The 24,041-nt window shown below is 44.7% G+C and overlaps 1 protein-coding gene across 6 annotated transcripts in view; it reads right to left on the reverse strand.

The window, feature by feature from the left end:
• Positions 1-24,041, reverse strand: part of LOC102776246 (IQ motif and SEC7 domain-containing protein 1-like) — a 165,214-nt gene that overhangs the window by 134,153 nt on the left and 7,020 nt on the right. For 4 of the 6 annotated variants that reach the window (XM_087833936.1, XM_087833932.1, XM_087833930.1 and 1 more), the window contains one exon: positions 19,802-21,845. In XM_087833936.1, the coding sequence (XP_087690062.1) occupies positions 19,802-20,526 (725 nt within the window). In that variant the 5' untranslated portion in view covers positions 20,527-21,845. Of the gene's footprint in view, positions 1-19,801; positions 21,849-24,041 lie in introns of all 6 variants that reach the window. The other 2 variants (XM_087833935.1, XM_087833934.1) reach the window with 1 other exon arrangement.

A 24,041-nucleotide genomic window follows, 5' to 3' on the forward strand; every position in this document is an offset into this window, starting at 1 on the left:
ACAGCAGTAAACTTTGGTACTACTTCATCTTTAATGTGCATCTTAAATGTATTTCATACAAACTGCTGCCAGCAATGTGTCATTTAAAAAATGTTCTTAACACACATATGAGCAAACGAGAAAACTGAGTCAGTCAGTCACAAGTCAGTTTATAAGACAGGTGATAAAATCATGCTGAAAACAGCGGCTGCACCATGTCAAGCTACAGTCTGAGCTTTGTGTCGTCATTACTCAGTTAAGCAGAACAAAGCATTAAATTTAAATCAGAAACATTTTCTTGTTACAAGTAACGCTGCTATCTTTATGCTCATTGGCCATTACTTTTTATCACAGAGTTAAATACATGAAGGAGGCCATCACAAGGCCACACACACACACACACACACACACACACGTGTGTATTTATATCCTTGTGGGGACATCTCATTGACATAATGCTTTCCCTAGCTGCTTACCCTAACCATTAAAAATGAATGCCTAACCCTGACCCTGACCCTAACCATAACCTAACTGTAACCCTGACACTAAAACCACATTTTGATGACCTGGATTTTGGTCCCCACGAGGGCTGTTTGTCCCCACAAGTATAGTAAATTACCAATTTTTGGTTCCCATGAAGATGTTAATACCCGTCCACCCTTGACCTTATTATCACTCACACAGCTTGTCTTTTCGCCTTCCTGTTTTGTTCTTCATCTGCCATCAGTTCTAAATGTTATTTTTACACCTTCAGACATCAGTTTATCTGAAACATGTTGCTGGCATCAAAACAGAATATGAATGTTTTTAAAAGGGTCTCTATTAAACATCTAAAGTTTTTAAATAAAAAGCTTTAGATTATCTGCTTCTAGTTTTATTTACAGTGTTTTTTAAAGCAGTTGTATTTGGATGAAGGACTTTGCATTGAATAAATTGATGTTCTACAATAGAGAATAATTTTTTTGAACCACCACCACAAACACACATGGCACGCTCTTGGGTCACTCCTGAACTGATCCAGCCCTGCGCTGTGGACACTGTGGACCAAACCTGCTGTTTAGTCTCTGGCTCGTAGACGCAGCTCTCGTCCTCCGAGATCCTCCGTGTGGACGTTGGTCAGTTTGAAACAGAAGTTGATGTTTGAGTTCAAGTTTTGAATTTCAGGGTGAAATCACAAACACGAGCGGTCTGAATACGACTTTCAGCTCCAAGCAGACGAGCTTGACGGCAGAACGGCCATATTTGAATCAGGCATGTTTTTGTTGCTTTTCTCTGGTGGAGTGACAGAATTTTATGATCATTGGGTATAAATAGGTGAAAATCTAGATCCAAAAGGAGAGCGAGGACTCGTCCCATCATTACCCATCATGCCTCCTGTCTGTCCTCGGCCCGCTCTGTCAGATTAAAGCCCGCTCTAATCTGATTAGAATCTCATTAGCTCATCTAACGGCGGCCTGTCGCCGAGTCACTGCCACATGTCAAACAGCCTGTCATAACACACACACACACACACACACACACACACACACACACACACACACACACACACACACACACGCAGGGACTCAGCCGTTAGTGTGTATTATCGTGTGTGTGTGTTACTCCGTCTTCAGTCATCAACATATGAAGGCCTTGACTTAAAGTAGTCCAACACAAACATTTAGGATCGTCATGCTTTACACACTGAAGCCAGTTTTCCACACTGAGTGGAATACACGATTAGAGATGTTCACATTCAGAATTTAATCGTGTAATCGAATTTAACTGAGGCCTTTATGCCACGTGTCATGAGATGCTGTGTTTAAGATGAACATGCACCACTGGAACAACATATGTATGACACAAAAGACAAACACAATCTGCCTTTAACAGTTTCATATTTCTATCAGAAGTATTGTAGAAGGGTCACTGAACAAATCCTGCAAGGATTCCTGCTGCACTGACTCTGCCCGCAAACAGCCAAACAACAGCTGAAAGCAGCCAATCATGCTGCTGCGTTGACATGTGAGCAGTTTCAGCTGTGTGGTGGCAGACAGATCTACTTTTTGCTGATAAAGGCGCAGGTAAGATGTACTTATCATTTTTCATTCCCCACTAAAACCCAAATGTGAACAGGCATGGCTGTTCAGTGCCAGAGATGCTGAACTCACCAGTCCTCACCTGCGAGGTGGAGCAAAATCACAGCAAAACTTTCTTGCACAACTTCACCTACTTCCAAGGTGCATGGAGAGGATGAGAAACTCACAACGCAGGAACTCCAGCAACACTTAAAGTAGAGAGGAACAACTTTATTAACTGACCAACGTATTTCGGGCTTGTGGCCACGACCCTGATGAAGGCCAGAAGCCAAAACATGTAGGTGACTTAATAAAGGAGTAAATGGAGCCCCAATGACATGAAACTGTATGAATGTGGAGTAAAACATGCTTTGCAGAACACTTATGAAAACCTATTTGGTGCAAAGTTGCCTTATATTTTACACGTTAGCCACTGTTAGCTGCTGTTAGCTGCTGTTAGCCGCTGTCAGCTGCTGTTAGCCAGTGTCAGCCACTGTTAGCCGCTGTTAGCCAGTGTCAGCCACTGTTAGCCGCTGTTAGCCAGTGTTAGCTGCTGTTAGCCAGTGTCAGTTGCTGTTAGCCAGTGTCAGTCGCTGTTAGCCGCTGTTAGCCAGTGTTAGCTGCTGTTAGCCAGTGTCAGCCGCTGTTAGCCGCTGTTAGCCAGTGTCAGCCGCTGTTAGGTGGCATCAGTGAAACTTTCTGTGAAGTGGCTCTAACACTGATGACTCTGATGCGAATAATTTCTCATACGATGTCAGAATGCCATCAAACTTTATCAGAGGGATACTCTAGTCAAACATTAGCTGGCATAGTGTTAGCTTTTTACCAGCTGTTGTTATTGTGTAGCCTGCTCTGCTCACAATAAGTAACTGCAACAGTACTGGGAGTAAAAATCATGTTAATGCATCATGTGTTAGAGCTCTGACTTCAGTTCAGGAGATGAAGCTTGAGGTGAGGAGGAAGAATTTGAAGTTTTATCCAGATGCTGGTTATTTTATCTCTTTCCTTCACATTTTTTCTTATTTGGTGAAGAGGACTTCTTCTCAGATAATAAATCAGAGGTACGATCCTTCGTATTTTGAGTGTGAAGGTGTAGACACAAATTAATATTTGCCTACATGTTCTCTTTTTCTCCACCTTTAGCGTACTACACATGTGGCGGGCCACATACAAAAAAATGTAATAAGGCATTTTCATAAAATCATTTAATTAAATGACTGTCTGCACCTTTGAATAAAGAAAAAGATTGTCAGCCTGACAGAATCAGGAAAAGGGGCAGTTTGTCATCACACACAGGTCTCCCCCATCAAAGAGGTCGCTAACCTCAGTGGGAAGTTAAAAACCTACTTATATCACATCACATGGAAAGTATGTCTCAGCTCCAACGATGCCACCGCAACATGCAGCCAGCGTGTCTGGCCAATTAACAGTCAGTGAGAGGTGTGAAAGCGGTCCTGAGAGCTCACATGAAGGACGCAGGAAGAGATAAGTGACTTTAACTGACATCAGTTAATGGTACGATTAAACGTGGTTACTACGTGGTAACGTTGTTTCCCCTCTCAGACGTTTGGGTGAATGAGGTGCTCAGTTAGACCAGAAAACTCCATATAATCTACAGTTGCCGCTTGCTAACCAAGCTAGCCAGCTGACACTGACTAGCTTTTCACCCACTCATCCAAATATGGTCATTTCTGGCTTCGATACACCCCTATAGCAGCTCACCAGTGAGTCACATCATGGTGGCTGTGTCCATCTGTTATGTATTCTGTGGCTCTGTAATATTTGTTTTGTCTCTCGATTAAATTTTCAGCTTTCAGCCTTTAGGATTTCCATGAATTTACATTTCAGTGATAGGAGTTACATTGGGTCATCTGAAGAGGAAATAAGAGTCGACTAAATGTGGCAAACACTTCATTTCAGACATTTAAATCCTATTTATTTAAACTGACAGCCTTGGTAATGAAGTATTAGCAGACTTTTTATCGTCCATCTTCAAGGTGGGATTCAATGAACACCATAAATTCTAATTTACATCTTTAATCTAACTCATGATGTTCACCACGAAGGAGCAGTGATGAGGAAAAGGAGGTACAGGGTCATCTTTGGACTGTCTGACTGCAGCGGGCTGTAGGCAGGTTAGTGAGCAGGCAAACACAGTGTGTATGATTAATGTGTATGAGACACAAGATAGTCTAAGAATAACCACACAGCCAATCGGATCATATGGTTTTCTGGCCAACACTTCCTATCACTAGGGTGAAGGGAGTCCTGCAGCCTGTAGGGGGAACTAGAGGGGTGAAAGAGTTCTCACACGGCTTTCTTTCTGATGATGGCGTGTTTCTGTGTCACGCTTTAAACACACACTAGTTGCTTCAGTTTTTGTGGCGTGCTCTGCACAGGCTGCGTCTGTCACCACGTCCTGACCTTTAACCCCTAATCTGCAGGATCCATGATAGAAACAAGAGAGCCAAAAAAAGATGGATGAACAAACGCTCAGAGTGAGAGAGGCTGCGTTTCAGCTTCAGCAGCTCCTGAAAGGAGGCCATGCCAATAGTGTTGTTAAGGGCAACCATTGCAAATGAAGAAACATGTTGTCACGGTAACAAAGACTGCGTGTGTAAGTGAGTGTGCGTGTTTTAAATAGATTCTCCACTGCTGCTGCTCACAGTTGATTTACTGTTTCCAAAGGGTCACGTCTGTAAGTCCACACACGCACACGCACACACACGCACACACACACACACGCACACACACACACGCACACACACACACGCACACACACACGCACACACTCTGTTTAAAGATGCTGTAGCATTCAACTTAAGGCCATTGCTAAACCAAAGGAGGGAAAAAAATCATCAGTCATCATTCTGTGTAAAACCAAAAGCTAAACTGACGTGAAGTCTAGTGAGGTAGAATAAAAGTTAAGCACTCTGGATTAAAATCAAGAGGAGGAGCGATCTCATTCCATAATTTGAGCAAAGATCATTTTTGCAGCAGTTTCGCCTGCGTGGTGGCAGACTCTCTGTACATGTTGCCATAGTAATGATGTACGTAAGGATGTGAAAAGTGTGGCAGTTGTTCAGTGTTCTGGTGAGAGGAGACTTTGATCTTTACGGCACCTTGGACTGAACCATTAACCTTATCCCTGTGAGATGTTGGACATGCATGAAAAAATAATAAAAGTTTAATTTTAAATCAGCCAGAGAACCACATCTTACCATCAGGCTGCCATGACAGTAATAATGTAACTCCTGGGACCAATAACTCATAAAGGGTTTTAGAGCACCAACGGTTCGTCCTTCCAGTCACATTGTTCAGGCAGAAATAAACACTACGATGAGCCGCGCTCCAGCCTGGACGACTGGTCCAAGCAACGTGCTTCCTTGAATGAAAAAAATAAAAACATTTTTTGGTGGATGTAACAGTTTTTTCCTCAAATTTCCAGTGTTTTCTTTTTACTTGTTAAACTGGCTAAATCAGCTTTTCACACATGGGACGCCCCAGCAGCAAATACCCAGGCTGCTTTATTGTAGGTCTGTGTGCTGTACGACGAGAAGACAAAGCCACAGCTCTCAGGTGCTTTCTTTCTCCCTCTACAGTGACCTTACCGCCTAACTTTTGTCTATACATCCTGTGCCAGCAGACACCTCTGCATACACGCACACACACAGTCGGACTCCAGGGTGTTGTCCTGCGGCTCGGCTCTGAGAGGTAATTCATCACCTTTCTATTCATATCAGCCAGCCCAGTTTCCCCTGCAGCGTACCCACACACACATTTACTTACACTTAGGGCACGCACACATCGTGACACAGTGGCAACACAGGCCTGAGTGCTAACACACACACACACACACACACACAGGTGCATGGCAGGCCGCTGATATTTAAGTACTGTGCACCTCCATTCAACAAGCCTGCGGCACTCAGTGCTGCTGAAGCTTCTTAGCTCACACACATGGACACATGGACACATGGACACACACACACACGGACACACACACACACAGCAGCTGCAAATGTCAAGCCCCGGGATGAACAGGAGCAGATAGTGTAGCTCACACTCACCACTCAGTTGTGCCAACTCTGTTCCTCCCCAGAGTTTCTACAGAGTTTTAAAGGGTCACCGAAATCACACGAAACAAGCATCCCCAGGTTCTTTTGGCAGGAGCAAAAAACAAATCACATCTAAATATAAACCTGCACAAATGTGGACCATATTCCTTCCTAATAGAGCAACACCATGCAGCACTTATTTTACTGCAGTACAAAAAACACGAGTGATGCAGCCTGTAGGGGGTGCACTTCTCTGTGATGCTCTGAGCTTCTAACTGCTGATCTACTTTGCAGTTATATTTTGCACTACCCTACATATACTGTACTCCTTCTATTCTCACATAGAGGAGTGAGGAATACTCAACTCTGCTGCTGCAGTGACCCAGTTTTCCTGCAGAAAAGATTCAAGTCTTATTTGAATCTAATTATACAATAAAGTTTGGTTGCACGTCATTTTCATCTGGAATCCTGTCAGTAGTTTTGGGACGGGCTCAGTAACAGTTTCTCTGACACACTCAGATAAACTTGTTGGGGTTTCCTCCGTGCTACTGTACGATGTAAACCTTCCAAGGTCAAGTCCTCTGTGATGACACAGACATGCGAGAGCGGTCGAGTCAGACACGCCATGAAAAGGAGGAGGTGGGGTGGGGGTGGGCTGCAAAGTGGTTTGCCATAGCTGTGTTGTGAAAGTAAAGAGGCTACAGCAGCTTAACGTGTGACCTGTGTGAGACATGTGGAGGTGTGGACAGGTATCACCTGAGCATCAGCTGATGTGTGATCTCACCTTGACTGTCACTAATTGTCAGGTAGTTAGATCAGATTGAGCTCGACTCAGCACCGTGAGACACCAACTGAAGCAGAATCTTCAAACGTGGCTGTGAAACAATCAAAACAAATCTTTTACATGACCTAATTAAAACGTAAAAGTTGAAAGAATAATGTGAAGTGACGAAGGCATCACACAGGAAGTGACCCGCTAAAGTCTGCAAACATTTATGAAATGTGTTAATCAATATATTCATAAAATGTTCAGCCTACAATGTAACTCATATTGCAGTGATGCAAAACAACATTATTGTGATTTTTTTAGGTTATCATGAGCTACAGTTACTTTACAGTATTTTAATGTAACTGTAAACACCACATGGCCATGTGACCGACTGCAGGTAAACTCTGCAGTGATGTTTTCATTGGCACTCTGGCTAAATGAAAAAAGTGGAAGGTTTCTTCGTATGCTTAGGTGCTCTCTATCTAACATTCACACACTGATGACTGCACTGGCCAATCACAGTTCAGCATCTTGCTCAAGAATACTTTGGCACACAGACTGGTACTCTGGAGAGATCAAACCACCAACCTTCCATATGATAGAGGACCTGGGCCTGCTTCACCTCCTGTGTGAAGAACCGATCTGTCTTTGTGCATAAACTGTGACTGAAAACAAGGGTAAAAGTGAAACACGGCCTGGATGACACTCAGACTTCAGTTAGTGTCTTAAATGTTGAGCGAGTTGGTGCCATCTCGCTCCAAATGCTGGTTTTGTAGCCTTTGAAAGGCTCGAACAGCTGTGTGTGTTTCTGAACGCTTGCTTGGCTCATTGGCTGCAATCTTTTAGTTGTTGGACTTGCTAGTATTCAAACAGCTGTGTGCACGTGCTGTATCTGACCAATGAAGCGTCTTATCCAAAATCTTATAGAATTCAATAATGAACAATTCAAAACCCCAGGACTTCAGGTCTCTCTTTTTTCCTCCATGTACAGCAGCAGGGCTGAGATCACCTCGCCTCCCCTTCGGTTCGGTTGCTGTTCAAATAAGTGTTTGAATGCTATAATGATGACATAGAGCTCTCCTAAATCAGACAATAGGCGGCTTCAAATCAGGTCTCAATCTTCACGTATGAGACATGTAAGGCTGAACCTATTCACCGGTTTAAAAGTCACGGGCATTTTAAAGACACTGTTTTTTTGGGTTGAATGTAACTGGTATGCAGTATTAATAATAGTAATCTGATAATAATGTCAGTGAATCTTTAATTGATCTGAATCACAGGAACATGAGTCACATTTTGTAGAAAATCAAGGTTCTGTTTAGTCTCGTGACTCGATTATGAAGTTGTACATCAGTGCAGCACATTGAGGTCCATTAAACAGCCAGGGACTGCAGTTCATTTAAAGCCCTCCTGCTCATGAAGAACACAGGTTTCAGCTGTCATGGCCAGAAGAGTTTAACAACCTTTAAACGTGACATTAAAACAGCTTCTTGCTGTTAAACTTGTTCTGACAGTAGAAAGTCTAACCTCAGCCTAAAACACCACAGACTGGGTGTGATTCCCACTCGTGCGCTCTCTGTCAGCACACATGCACCATCCAAAAGGCAACAAGATGGGGCCCACAGGCATTCTGGGAAACGTAGGAAACCAACGAGGTACAGGCGCAAAAACGACACCCGAGAAGTTTGTGGAAGAGCAAACGCGCTCTCTCACAGACTGAACAAAACCAAGAGAGACTGCTGGCAGCTTCTTTCCCAGCATGCAGTGCGTGCGTCCTCTCGGGTTTTGCAGCAGCGTGGATGGATTACTGGCGATGTCATCAGACTGAGACGCACAGCAGCAGACATTTTCTACCAGTGACAATGAAGATACGGCACCGCTGGCCTCAAAATGCACACAAACGCACACCCATATGGACACACTGCAGGGCCTCTACTGTACCAAGCCTGCTTTACTTCTCATGTCATCATGTCTCACCCAGACCAGACAAGGAGACACTGGAACAAATCTTTTTTTTGGTTAAAGAGGAATTTCAGTCATTAGTAGATCAGCTGCAAATGTGGAGCACTGAAAACGCCCAGATTCACAGAAAACATCAAAGGAAACTACAGCAGACGCCTGCCGCCTCCTTCAGTCTGAAACAAGCTTCCCTCTTTAAAATAATCCTCCCTTTAGACTAGCTTTCTTCTAATCGCCCGTCCCTTGCAAAAGAAGATACATGGGTGGGGCTTCTGTACTTCCTGTGTGCCTCAGATGCCCATATATAGATGATCACTTATCACGAAAATAAACTGTCTGAAACTGAGCACTTAGTGCTGTCTGGGCTTTTAGGGATTACTATATTATTAATATTTGAAACATGGGGCGCTTAATAAAAACATTCTCTACTGTAACAGTAACAAAAGCGTGACAGTGTCAATCAGGGAACCACTGATCTGGTTTGGTGCGTCTGGTGAGCAGTCAGAAGCAGGTTACAAACATACCTGTTCACATTCGCAGTTTGACCTTTTGAGGATTAAACGTTGTTACTAAATTTATCCTGTTTGATTTTTGTGTACAGCTTTGTCATAATGTTAATCTTAATGTTGGAGTTCTTCAGTTGTGACCAAAATGTGTTTTGAAGTCAGAGCGACGTTTAAGGATGAAAATCAGACCCGTTGATCCTTCAGTCCAACTTAACTTGTGCTTCAAATTACAAGAACCCTTCAGGCAGTTCAAACATCACGCCTGTCATGAATGGGGACGTAAAACTTTTGTAAAATAAGATCTGACCAAATCTTCACTCACGCTGAATGATTTTCTTGTTTGACGCTAACCACACGTGAGCTGGTGGATGGCCTTTTTCCTTCTGTCACCCCAACCAATCACAGCAGATGGCCCCGCCCCTCCCTGAGCCTGGTTCTGTCGGAGGTTTCTTCCTGTTAAAAGGGAGTTTTTTCTTCCCACTGTCGCCAAAGTGCTGCTCATAGGGGGTCATATGATTGTTCGGTTTTTCTCTGTATCTATTACTGTAGGATCTACTGTACAATTTAAAGTGTCTTGAGGCGACTTTTCTGTGATTTGGCGCTGTAGAAATCAAATTGAATTGAATTGGTCTAACTGCTGTATGATCGCCATCTACCCCAACTACCCCCGCCCAGCTCCTGTGCAGTCCATAAAAAGTATTCACACAGTGATGCAAGTATGTGTTAAAACATTAGTTCAAAGAAATCATTTATGCTCTCTGGCGGTACACTTGAAGAACACAACAAGGGAAATTTAGGTTTTCAACGATTTATTCAATCATCCAAACATTATTCCATCTGAAAAGTAAATTAATAAGCTAGCAATGCTCCCTTTGAGCTCATTAAAACTTTAGACCTTTATGCAGACTTGTATGAACAAATCTGTTTCTTTCAAAGCTGACGTGAGCATTGCACACAATGTGCACACTCAAAGGCGTCATATATGCATCCATTAAAATCAAAGAAAAGTTCAAAGTTCCCTAACATCGTATCCCTAAATTCCAGAATTCTTCAAAATTGTGCACTTGATTACATTTTAGTCCATGGCAACAACTGTGCTCAGGAATTATTTCCTGTTATAGGAAAACCTAAAGTTACTCAGGCAGCACAGCACGCAGCTAGCATGCTTCTGTTTGAGTGCATCAGCTGGTTGTTTCAGAAGCACCAAACGTTTGCTTTTGAAATATGTTTTTAAAGAGTTAACTGTTTTTGGTCGTTGATGAAAAGTATTTATTCCTGCTGTGACAAAGAGAAGAAAGGAAAAGTATCATGGCAGGAAAAAAATAGATGGATGAACTCCACACAAACATGAGAGGAAGAGTTGACCTGCACACAGGAAGACCTCGGCGGTCCAGAATCATCAGGTCTGACTCTCCATCAGCTTAAGCACCGCCTGTACGCACAGAGTAAATCTGCAGCAATAAGTGTGTCGACCGGCTGACCGCACAGTCTGAATGTCTGCAGCCTCGCCTTTGAGCAGAGAGCCTGACAGACGTGCTGTAAAATAAAAGTCACATCTTTACATCAGCTGGCTGCCAGAGTCTTCCCTGTACCATCTGCGTCCTGTGAGATCTGCTGCCAGAAATCAGTGTTTACAACGAGACTTCGCCCACAGATGAATGTGCTTTTACTGAAGAGCACATCAGATTATTTCACACTCAGGTGAGGAACAGACGGGCCTTGGTGGGAACAGGACCTTTTATTTTGAAATTTGACTCTCTCCTTTCACGTCTTCTGGATACCGAGCTGTTGCCATGACAATGCAGCACTGGACCCCCTCCACCCCACCTTCCCCAGCAGCAGCAGCAGCAGCAGCAGCTCCATGTCTGATTTCCATGTTTCCAAATATAACAGACAGATGGGCTGACGGAGGGAGGGAGAAACAAGACGCTGTGAGCGCTTTGTGAACAGATGCCGTGTGCGTGTCAACGTCCAGGTCAGCTGATGAATGATTACACCATAAATCACCACGAATGATGTCATCTCACTCCTGTCTCTCTCATACACACAGGCTCTAATTAGACTGCGTAAGGTGCAGACTACGGCGAGCCAGAGGGGACAAGTGTTTGGCGTTAAGAGATTTTGAGTTTCCGCGAGTTCCTGCACTTAAACTGGGACTGAAAGTGCTTTAATAAATGATGTGATGCAATTAAAAGTAATTTCGAACTATAAAAAGATGACTTTTGATGAAATGCAGAAATGTTTTTAATAAAATGTGTCCTAAAGAGACAGAACAGGGCGATAAAACAAGACGCTCAATATTTAACCCTTACAATCCTGTCATTTTAGTTCAGTTTTTGCTTTCTGTTTCATCCTTTTACATATATTATTGTGATGACACAATAATATATACAAACAACTGAAGGGAAGAAAATCAGTGGATGGAAGATGGTGTCAGATCTACAGTCCTAAAAAAATGAGGAGATTTGCTGAGTTTTGTTTCTGATCATCGTTTCTGTGGAGCAACAGAATCAAAGATCAGGATCAGGTTTGTACAGCCAAGGACTTTGGTCAGTGTTTGATTTAATTATTGGCAGCTAGTCGTTCCTCAGACTGTCTGGCTTTTTCTCCAGATGGTCAGCGTCTCCCTCGACTCTTTCAAATGAACCTTGGAATAAAATAAAGACAACATCGTTTTTCACTTTACAGGTTGTTGTTTCACAGCGCACTAAGAGTCGAGTGGAACTAGCTCGGCCAGTAAACCTACAGTCGTACAGTCGTGTGAAAAAGACGTTTTTCACTGAATTCTGTGAAAAAACAAAAACGCCCCAAAAATACTCGAATATGACACGAATGATGAATCATGAGGTCGTCTTAGTTTCTTTTATGTGATCACAGATCGTATGTCTTTGAAAAGTGTTTTAACCAACCACACTTACATGGTAACCCCCCCCACCCCACAGCGCTGTATCTACACTCATGCCTGCCTGACACACGCTAAACAACCGATCGATCAAGAAGCCGATCTATTGCCTCGATCGGCTCTAACATATTGATCCAGACAAGTTTAACGCTCTGCCTGAAGGTGTGATTCATCTGTAGGGGAGTGAAAGACAAAACACAGCAGAGTGCCTGTTATTTAAAAAAAACACAGTTCCTTAAAAGCTGGAAGAACCAAAATCACTCCAGATGATCAGCGATGATACACGGAGGCTTCTCACATTGTCATAAAAGCCATTTCACAACTTTTCCTATAACAGGATTTTTAGCTCCACTGTTGATGAGGAAGCATGCGAAACAGAAGTCGCAGCACATCCGACAGTTAGACTGTAACCACGCAGCTCGCCGCCATCGTACGAACTGACCTCCTTCAAACGAGCCTCGTCTTTATTACGGCTGCTGGTGGGAATGTGTTTAGGTCAGGGTGAGCAGGCAGCAGTCAGCGCTGATCAGGTGCTTTAAATCCTCCTCCATTAGAAAAAAACTGAGTCATAACTTTTAGCCCCACCCCCACACACACTCACGCACACACAAAAACAAGTGTGTGTGCGTGTACACACACTTGTTTTTATATCATAGTGAGGACATCTCATTGACATAATGATTTCCGTAGCCCCTTACCTTAACCTTCAAAAATCAATGCCTGAACGCTGAGCCTAAACTTAACCACAACCTGTAACCCTGACACGAAAGCCTTCAAACTCGTGGGGACCTGATTTAGTCCCCATAAGGGCTGTTGGTCCCCACAAGTATAGCAGCATGCTAATTTGCTATCCTCACAAAGATGTCCACACACCAACACCAACACACACACACACACACGGTGAAGCGATGCTGCTGACTGAGCTCATTTACGCTCCTGCCATCATCATCAGCACAGAGAACCAGATGTCTGATGATGATCCCTCCCAGATGATGTATAAATAAAAATTGTCAGCAGCTGTTTACAAAAACAAGGTCAGAGAGAGAGAGAGGGTGAGCGAGAGCAGGAAGTGACCAACAGCAGAGTGCGAGGACGACTGAGACCTCGACAGAGACATATCTGAAAATGTGGCTTGTTTTAAAATATGACAGCAATCAGTTCATTTGGGCAACCCACGCGCTCTTATTTTGAAAGTTCATGCTGCCAACCAGTCAGCCCTCCCCGTCGTCTTGTGTTCCCCCGAGCTGGCTCACTGATGTTGTGGCGGTCGCTGAAATCTCTCTCCTGCTTCTGCAGAGAGGATCTCACCTACGCCGAGCACGTCTGCGTCCACCAGCAGTGGAAACGAGCTCCCTGGAGAAGCAGCTGATCAGTGCTCTGGATAACACAAATGCCTTGTACTGTCTCAGTCTTTAACATAAACTTTGATGTAATAATGTCAGGGTGTAAGCTGTCCCGGTGTGAGTGTAGTTCAAGTCTTTGTTGGTTAAAAATAAAGATCTTTCATTCCACATCAGTCGTGAATATTTGAACATGTTGTAAAACCTCTTACAGCACCAGCTGCACTTTCCTGCTCTCGCTGTGCTCCGTGGCAGCGAGCTGACACACCACAGCACCCACGTGGCCCCGCCTCCTCCCTCTCACTCAGCGCTTTCTTCTTCTCGTCTCCGCTTCAGCTGAAAAACGTTTTTGTTATGGTGTCAAAAACGTGGCATTTTTCCTTCTTTATTGCCGTTTTATTGTGTGACAATCTCGCAGGCTCGTTTCCACCACTGTAACAGCTTCCTGTCATGTTGTACCTTTCTCAGACTTTTATTTTAATGAACATCTTAAATATTTGTTAATGTTCATGTTTGTTTTTGTTCTCACAGTATCAAAAACCTGGAAAAAATACTTTGGACCCAGGTCAATGCCACAAGCTGATGACAGTCAGTCACTGAAGGCTGCTCCTTCCAGAGCCTGCTTCAGTTTGAGCTCTTTTCCTGTTGAAGACTTTTTCCTCGCTGTCCTGCTTTACACAGGAGGAACCAAACAGCCATTCCACAAACACACGTTTTTAACAGGACAACACTCAGCTGAACACCTGTACTTAAAGGACAGTTCAGATGGTATTTTGGACCAAGAAGACAAATGGTTTGAGAGCAGAGTAAGGCCGCCATTATAATCGCCATGCAGCGCCTGAAGAACGGCATACATGAGTGTACCGTCTTGTCAGGTTTTACGGTCATGATACATCAGTACAGATCACACAGATGGAGGACGTTACAACAGATGAGACTTTGTAAAAAGACAATAGATTTGGACTTTTCTTACATCGGCGCTGTTGTGGAGATATCGTCTGAGTGGCGACACCCATCATTCAGAAGAATACCGCAGCGGCTACCTGTGCCATAACGGCGAGCACAAATGGGTGTGGCTGTTTGATGGCGGCACACAAAGCACTCAGCATGGTGAGTATACTTGTGCTCGTGGACAGCCATCGTTGGTGAGAGGTGGTGGTTTACGATACAGGTGTCAGCCACCTACAGGCCGCAGATCCTTTCTTAGGTGTTTCAACCGCTGTGGGCTGAAACACAGAGACCAGTGCCTCCTCTTTGACTCCCACCACCCTCTGGAACACAAACTTGGAGTAATCAGGACCCTACACCACCGGGCAGAACATGTTCCCTCTAAGCCTGAAGGGAAAGGAAGCTCCTAAAACTCTACTGGAGACACCAAACAGCCACTTCATAAACACACAACATAGAAGAGCCACCTCGACGGGACCAGACTCAGATCAAAGGCCAATGTTCACATGTTGGACAGAGATGGTTTGAAGGAGGAGTGAAAGAAGCCATTGATGTCCACTGTGAATGACCATCCATGAAAAGAGGGCGGGGCTTACAACACCAACTACTGTCTGCCAGCTATAACCAGTTTTGAGATCCTTCCCAGATGCCTTAATGCCCACTCACATGTTGCATCAGGTGATCTCAACGGGTCACATGATGGGGTGAGCACAATGGTCACAATGGTTTCATCCAAAACACGTGATCAATAGTGGGTCCACGACCCTCTTAAGGGACGCCTCTCACTAGGGCTTACCTGGGACTCTCCACCATTTGGTTTTAGAACTGAAGAAGCGTTTCAGGTGAGAGGTGAAACGTCTTAACAATGACGTCCAGTCGCTTTCTTTCTAAGCTCCTCAGAATACCATGACCACGAGAACCTACACAGACAAACCAGGTGACCTCAGTAGCTCACATTAGGTGGGGCGTGTCTTACAGAGGTTTTCACCTTGGTGATAACAACAACTCACATGCATGACACTGGTTTCATGACATAAATAGCCACTTAAACACCTGGGACTGTCTGCCCCAGGTGTTTAGAAATGCAGAGGCCTCTTTGACGAGAAGCAAAATGTCTTCATGAACCAAAAGAAGTCCAGCTGGCTTCTCTCAGTCCTGAAACCACGGCTGAAACTTGGAGGAGACCGAGCTTTGGAATGATCTTCATCTACATCAGTGGTGTTTTTTTAAATCCAGGTTAAAAACTCATTTTCATTCGCTGGCCTTTGACTCAGTGGGTAACTGACACTGTTATTGTTATTATTACTGTTATTTATTTATCGTATTTATTATTGTTATTGTACCTCATATTTCTGTTGTGCAGCACTTTGGTCAGCCATGTATTGTTTTTTAAAGTGCTATACAAATAAACTATGGTACGGTTTTCAAGCACTCAGGACCAAACAACAGACTTTCAAACTGTGATAGTTTGAAAACTTAAAACTATAGAATAAAGTGTTGTGTATGGGTTTGTATGAATGGGTGAAAGAGGGTGTAAAAAGTGCTTTGAGTGCTCAGAGAGGAAAAGAGCTATCCAAGTACCAAGCAATGTACTATTTACCGTCCACTTACTGTTCTATCTAAAATAATGTGTCTCAATCTGTGGAAGGAATAGTAATGTTCATCTTTGTCTGTTTAGCTCGTGGTTAGCGGCAGATGATGGCTGTGATGTGGACCTCATGCTCCAGGCCAGTCAGGTCCACATCACACATCTGGAGACTTAATGCAGTTTTGAAAAAGCAATACAAAGTCTTTATTTCAGTGGGCTCATCGTGCGCCTTCCTCATGTTAGCGAATAATAATCATCGTCTTTTTGCTGTAATCAAGCAGATTTGTTTCTGGTCTGAACAACCTTTAAGACTGGAAATCAGGGCCTGACTTTCATTCCTACCTTCAAATGACGTTTAAACTGTGAGAGAAACAACTACTATCTGTGTATCAACAGCTGTCCACATGTGGGTCCACAAGCAAGTATAATCCCATGCGTCAGTATTTTCAAAGCTCCTCGGTGGCCCTTGAAAAAACCGCGTTGACCTGAGACGAACAATTGTTTGTCGGTGCATCTGCTAGCTCCTCCTACCCAATTTAGATAACAAGATCTGATCACAACGTAGGCAGAACGGAGGCAATTAGGACTCCCATTAAAACTAGGCTTTATATGCAATAGTCCCATAATCACATGTCAGCATCCAGATCAGCCAGGTACAATTCTCAGGTTAATAGCAGAATGAGGTGGGTCAGAAAGCAAGAACAAAAGATCTTTAAATAAAGGAGGGAGCAGGATGATACATCCACGTTTCATTTTATGTTTCTTTTCTTTCTCCTCTCTTCATCCATGTGAATCCTACAGATCTGACTCCTGTGACTCCTCCACACCCACACTGCAGAAACAACATCACTCTCTCTGTTCATTACCATAACCGTCCTCCATCAGTCTTCCCTCGTGGATCAATGGGATGGAACAGCAGTGATTACGGTTACGGCCTCCTCACAGTTCATCGCGTGAGCTCTGGCAACTGATATTACTTAATACTTAATGCACAGAAAATAAAACATCACCATCAGCCGAGATTGTCTTTCCATTAATTTGAGAACGCACAAGCGTGCATACTGTACTCCAGGGGTAAACCAAGCAGTTACAAAGTGCATGCCTTTTTCTTCAGATGCGGGCCCTGCCCAGATGTGAACAGATGTTTGGGGCCACCGTTTCATGCTGCACTAGAAGATGATGACTTCACAGAATCCTCAGCAATCTTTAATAAAAACCATTCAAGGTTCTCTCAAACTCTGTGCAGCTGACTATTTCTGTACTGCCAAATAGGCATTAGGTTTTCCAATCTGCCTCGTTAGCCCAACAAATGGGGTTTGCTGATGCTTCCTTTGCATAAAATACCAGAACAATTAGCTAATATGTCCCAGCAGAGGTACAGTTTAGCCCGACTCCTGACTTTTGCTCAACACGATAATATCGGGCTCTCAGCTCTGCAGAAGAACCACATAAACCAGGCTTGGGAACAAAAAACCAGCTGGTGATGCACTTGATCAATCAATGGTCTATTTCTCCAGTTGCCCAACTGTGATGTGCTGTGGTGAGGTTTATTTTTGTCTTAGTATGGCTGTGCAAAGCAACTGATAAATAACTGATGCAACTTACACTTCGGACTTTCTTGGATCTGTACGTTTCTGTTTATGTCGATGTGCAGGTGTTTGATCTTGGAGCAAGGACACATTGCGGATAGATTTGTTGGCAGGACCGTAAATGAAAATTGACTCCGACACGTAGAAAATCTCTCTGACAGAAGTTGCTGCATGCAGTCGGGCTCTCATCAGTTGAAACATTTCAACTGCTTCGTCATGTTGTGCAGTATTTACTGCTTCCTAGTGTGGCTCGTGTTTCTCTCCGCTTCAGCCCAAGGTGCTGCAGGATTAATCTGCGTGAGGGTGTTTTGCAGTTTGCTGCATCATGCCCTAAATGAAATCGCTCAGAAACCAGTGTAGGCAGCTCTGCAACATGCTGTCATGCCTCTGTGCCATAATCTACCCCAGTGTAGTGTGGGATTTATTGGATCGCACTCAGTCAGTCGAAGAGGCAGCGAGCAGCAGATTGTGCTGTGCGATTTCATAACGAATCAGCCTTATCTCCGCTGCTGTCAGACTTCATCATTGTTCTGCACATGTTACATCATTTGCAAGCTTGAGGTCGGCTTTTTCTCACAATATCGGCTGCACCTGAACGTCCCATGACTCAGGGCTCAGAAGGATTTTTTTCTTCCCTGCACTTTGATTAATCACACGAACCCATATCTGAGAGTCTGACTCACCCTCTATCAACCTCTGTGTGCAATGGCTGCACGTACGAGAGCTTATAAGACAAAGCTATAGTACTATAAAATCTTTCTCCGTGAGTCATCACTGCGTTTCCCCAGCCTCATATCTGCAGGTCTAACGGGAGCCTCGCTCCTGCAGCTGCTCTGTGCTTGCAGAGGGAAGAAGGCGATGCTCCATGTTCCTCTGAGCGAGGTGAAAACCATTCAACTGTTAGCCAGAGTGCTGTCCTTCAAACAGGTTTTCCACAGTTGCATAGCAACAGAGATCACCATGGCCAGCGCTTCCAATGCTTCCGCGTTACCAGCTACGAAGGAAGTGCCCGATGGACGCACGGGACAGCCGCAAGCCCGCATCCTGTTGCCTACAGCACCGGAGACGAAAGTCACAGACGGCAGCGAGAAGCCGTCATTCAACACTTCCTGATATGATGCGCGCAAGACAGTGTTGCCAGGCAACAAAGCCGATCCAAGCCAACGAAAAACAACTTCAGGGTGACAAAATTAAAACAAAATATGAGCACAAATCAAAAGAGGAAGCTACCATGGTGATCAGTACAGTACACAGTGTTTTCTTTCTGGCCTCTCAGCAAACAACCGCTCCTATTCCAAAAGTATCGGTTGCATAATGCTTTCGAGTCGTCGCTCCACCAATTATCAGTGTTTGAGATTTGTAGCTGTTTAGTTCATCTGTCCCCGGAGTCCCACACGCTCCCGCTTGTCTGCAATATATAAAATTTTCACTCCGCAGCTCTATTAGCTGATAAAAGGATGAATGTTTATCAGTCCGGTACACCCACCAATCACACTGTCTCACAAACCTCTCTGGTTTGGAGGAGGGAATGCTCGAGTGGCAAACTTCACCTCTCATACTTGTTTGAGTCCTTTAAAGTAAACCCTGTTCAGCTTGCTCGCATCGCTGCACCAGCGAGGAATCAAGCAAAACAGATGTTTCCTGGTCAGACTAAGCAAGAGCGCTTGCACAAAACCTGAGTGAGAGAAGCAGCAAAGTTAGTAGCGATCAAAGCCAAAGATTTACACGAGTTTTGGCAAAGCAGACAATGTAGTGACGGGCTTCAAGCCAAGGTTACGTTTGAAAATTTGGTGATAGGATGCCATATTATAAAAACATGTGCAATACGTGTTCTCTAGTAGTTAAAAGATTTTTACTGCAAGATTTGAAAGCATTTATTACACAAAGAAAAGGCAAAAGGTGATCTGTACAGACACAAAGAGATGTGCTGGGGGAGATGCACCCCCCTCAGGATAACTGTGGCAATATGGCATCCCTTATTTTTCCCCATGAAAGGAATCTCAAGAACTTCACTTTTCACCATTTTACCGTCAGCTCTTTGCCTGGTTTGCCATCTTCTCGTGCTACCTTTGGCCCTGCTTGTAGTAAAAATACAGTGGAACTTACAATTTGTGGTGGTGGAGGGTGTGGGCGTGATGGTTGTTGGCAGCGTTGGCTCTATGCAGGCGCTCCAGCCTTTCCTTCTCTTTCTCCACAAAGTTGGTGTTGGTGCCAGTGCTGGTGGAGGGCATGCGGGTCAGCCGGCTGTGGGCTCGCGGCTGATCCCTGGGTGGAATTGGAGGTGGGGGAGGAGCAGCCGGGGCTGAAGAGGAGATCGGAGCTGGAATTTGGGTCAGTACAGAGTGAGGTGTTGGGGCGCAGGTTGGAGAGGGAACTGGAATTGGAGTCGGAGCAGTGCTGTTGGTGCTATTATAGGAGTGGGAGTGGTGGGTGGAGGAGTGGTGGTGCACCTGATGATGCTGGTGGTGGAGGGGGATGGAGCAGGGAGGCTGTGCCGGAGCCTGGTGCTGGCTGTTGTGGTGATGGTGATTCTTTGTGGAAATGGAAGCCGACGTGGTCTGAGCCGGCGGCGGTGGTGGCGGAGGAGGAGGGAGAGGAGGCTCGGGAGGAGGCGCAGGTGGGGGAGGAACGACGGGCTGCCGGTCCAAACGGAGGTCCTTGTTCTCTTGGCTGAGCCGGTCCAGCTGAACCTCCAACTCCTCAATTCGGCGCCGCTGCGTTTCTAAAAGTTTCTGCTGGCTTTCGATGATGTTGTTGAGTTCAAGAAGATACTCCACAGCCCGGTTAGGGCTTTCTGGACTGCCCTGGCCTGGGCCCTGATTAGCATCCATGACTAATAGGTCTGAAAGGTAGCACTCAAGCTAATGGCTAGGGAACCTCAGGCTAGCTATGGAAATGCCCAGTGGACAACGGTCACTTTTAGCCTAAATGCTGTCACAGTTGTTTAGATCCAGGTAATACAATTCAAGGCAGCACTGAGTCTAAATGCTAAACTTCCACACCGAATGAAATGCTGCCTGAGTCACAGCTACTGCTAGTGCAGAGCCAAAGGCTAACTCAAAGAGTGGTGACACAAATAAGCCACAGGGCCGAGGATACAACTCCCTCAAACTGGCCGAACGCAAAGAAGAAGCTTAACACGACAAAGAAGAACTTGGACCGGATCTGAAGTTACACAGAGCAGAGTCGCCTAACTCCACAGCCTAAAGCCTACTGTGTGAAAAATAAATCCTAAACAAAACAAAAGTACCCTTCACCCTCCCCCCCACCAGAGGTAAGTGGGGGGGAGAGGACTTTTTCTTCTTCGAGTTCTGAATCAGAGATCAAGATGGACCTCGCCCTCGCGTGCTCCAAACACAGAGTTTTATTGAGCTGCCGACCATTCCCTGGTTCGGTCAGGTACTCCTGCCGGGGTTCAGACCCATGACAGTTAAAACCAGAACGAACGGGTTAGAGTGCGAGATTGCCTCGTCTCGCCCGACAGTCAGAACGGTCCGTTAAACTTCCTGTTTTTCAATGAATCAGTTGAATCCGGACTCTGCACTCCATACAGCACATCAGAACATCAGTTTCCCAGAAGCAGGTGTGGAAAGCACAGCTGACAGGGGACTTGCTTGCCCCTCTCTATTAAAGATATTGCATGTTATCATTGCTGACTCCAGTCTATTGAGATATTGTGAAACCAGTCATTTTTTCCACCAACGGTCCACTGGAGCCGTGAACTGTGAGTTGACTAAGCATCGGCTTCGCTGCAGAGTCTCATAATCCTGGGGTCAGAAGCCATGTGCTGATTTTCCAAATCTCACAGTCAGCAGATGGTTATGTTAGCTCAGTTCAGACACTCGCCATCATTAATATGACCTGGGACTGAGGTTGTAGAAATCAACGCAACTCAAAGCTCCGCAAATCAAAAAGTGTAACGTCAGTCGGAAATCATCTTCTAATGAGCATGGAAGAGCAGAGCTTCACCTCCTCCTGGTCCATGGACTCACCAGCAGGCCTCAGCCTGTCTTCCTGCAGTTGCTCTGTCACAGGAGGTGATAGGTAAAGGTCAAAGGTCATGTTAAATATTGGTGTTCTTCCCGAACGCTGCGAGACATTTCGGTTTCACCGCCATCACCATAATCCAGCTGGATGGCGCTTCTGGATCCTTCTTCCCGTCATCCAGCCGTTACATGTAAAAGAAGAAAAGAAGGGAAAAGACATAAGAAGCAGAGTCAGCAGGAAACACCAGCATTGATGCTCTCAGTCGTTTCTCGTCCTTCTTTCATCACCTGCTCTCTGGTCCGCCTTTCATCATTTCCTCTCTTCTCTCTTTTGCTTCCTCCTTTCACTGCTCTCTCCCTGATCTTTCTTTTCTCCATCTGTTGTCTTTTCAAATCTCCGGCCCTTCCTGCTCTCTGACAGAACAGTTGCAAAGAGTGTGAGGGCTCTCAGCCCATAAATACCAATGACATGCTCCGTCTCAGTTGTGACAGACACGAAAAATGATCACACACACCATCGGCCTCTGCTCCTACACTATCGCTCATCTGTCTTCATCCACCTCGTTCCTTTTCACTCAGATCTTCTGCTAACCTTCTACGTTGTTCTTTTTGTGCATCAGAGCAACATTTAAAACACACAAACACAACATGCTCGAACAGCACAAGCTTCCACAGTTTGGTTATAAGCAACACATTTCAGCAAGAAGCAGCCAATCACTAAGCTTAAAAGCTGAGAACAGCGTGTTGATAACAGTGGGAGGAAACAAAAGATAATGCTGCTGAGTAAACTGATATTACCATCTGCAGCGTATATCACTTCAGTCTTAATTTCAGGCTTTCAGGGGCCGCTTGAAACTGAAGGCTTACACAACAATACAAGTTTACAACAATACACAGTACTCGTCTTTTATGTCTCACAGCGTGTCATAAAACCAAAAGAGGTATCATAGCAGCTTTAAATGAGTGAAAATCATTAATAAAAATCCGATAAAAGGAAGTGGAAAGCTGTTCGTTAGACATGTGAATCTTGTTCGGTGGAGGCATCGTGTCCCTGCAGGGCTGTGGGAAAAATGACCAGCTGACTATATTTGTTTCTGATCCTTGGAAATTATTATTTATTGTGTGGGTGAAAATCACCTGACAGGACAAAAACTGCATTCCAATAACTCCAATTAAGAGCGATGGTGTCCAGCATGCAGCTCCTGGCTATAGCTACCTGCGATGATGTCCACCTGTCAGTTAAGGTGGACACACCCCTAATGATGGAAACGATTAGTTTCAAGGTAATTCAAAAAGGCGTGACATTAAAAAGGCCAGCGAGGTGCTGCTGCTTCACATTAAAAAGAAGTTCCACCTGTAGGTCTGTGAGTGAGGTGTCTTTGAGACAGTTGCTGTGACCACGGTCACTAACCAACTGGACTGTTTAGTGACACCAAACTGCTAAAAACACCCACTAATCAGCACAGAGAGGAAAACTGAAATGATCTGAATGCATTTGTGGGTAATGGCACTTTAAACACTTCATACTAGATTGATCTTGGGGTCACTGCTGTGCTTTAGAAGACATTTCAGCCATAAGGACTGCACCATCACAGCCAACGTCCTTGTTTGCATGGCTGTTTTGTGGATGTGTTCCCTGATCTACTGGCATCATGGAGCTTCTTACTCCAACCTTAAAAATGACCACTAACTGCATAATTCCCACCCAAACGCAGAGCTGATCCTAAACCAACCCTAAGCCAAGGCATTACCCTCACACAGCCTGAAGGCATGTGGGAACCAACAACGTCCACACTGACACACTGGTCCTCAGAAGAACAGCTCTACATGCTCACACACGAGCGCTCAGCCTTCTGGTCTCTATTGCAGCGCGGCCAAACAGTTTCAGTTTTTATATCCCTTCCCATTAAGCACATTCAATTATTCATGGCTCACTAACTGACCACCATCCCTCTCTCTCTCTCTCTGCACATCACTGCTTTATGTCTGCTCCACACAGAGCGTCTGTGTGTAACTGTTCACTCACACTGAATAGGTTTTAAGTTTGTTCCTGCCAGTTATCAGCGTTGATATGAAGCTGAACTTTGAGGACAAAAACTGACATTGTTTCTGTTGATGACAAAGGAATTAAAGAGGCGCGAGTTCATGATGAACACCTGAATCATTTCTTTACAAAGACGTTGATGGTGGAATTGCACTTTAACCCTTTCGTCTAAACTGTTAAAGCCTTCGGCACTGGCTGGACAAAGGCTGCATCAGAAGACTTTTCAAGCTTACTGAAAGATCAGATGGTATTACTCGTTTAATTAGCTAACATAGGATATCTGAAACGGCTAATTTCTTACTCTAACATATTAACA

Source organism: Neolamprologus brichardi, chromosome 20, assembly GCF_056152115.1.
Source record: "Neolamprologus brichardi isolate AB-2024 chromosome 20, ASM5615211v1, whole genome shotgun sequence".
Lineage (NCBI taxonomy): Eukaryota > Metazoa > Chordata > Actinopteri > Cichliformes > Cichlidae > Neolamprologus > Neolamprologus brichardi.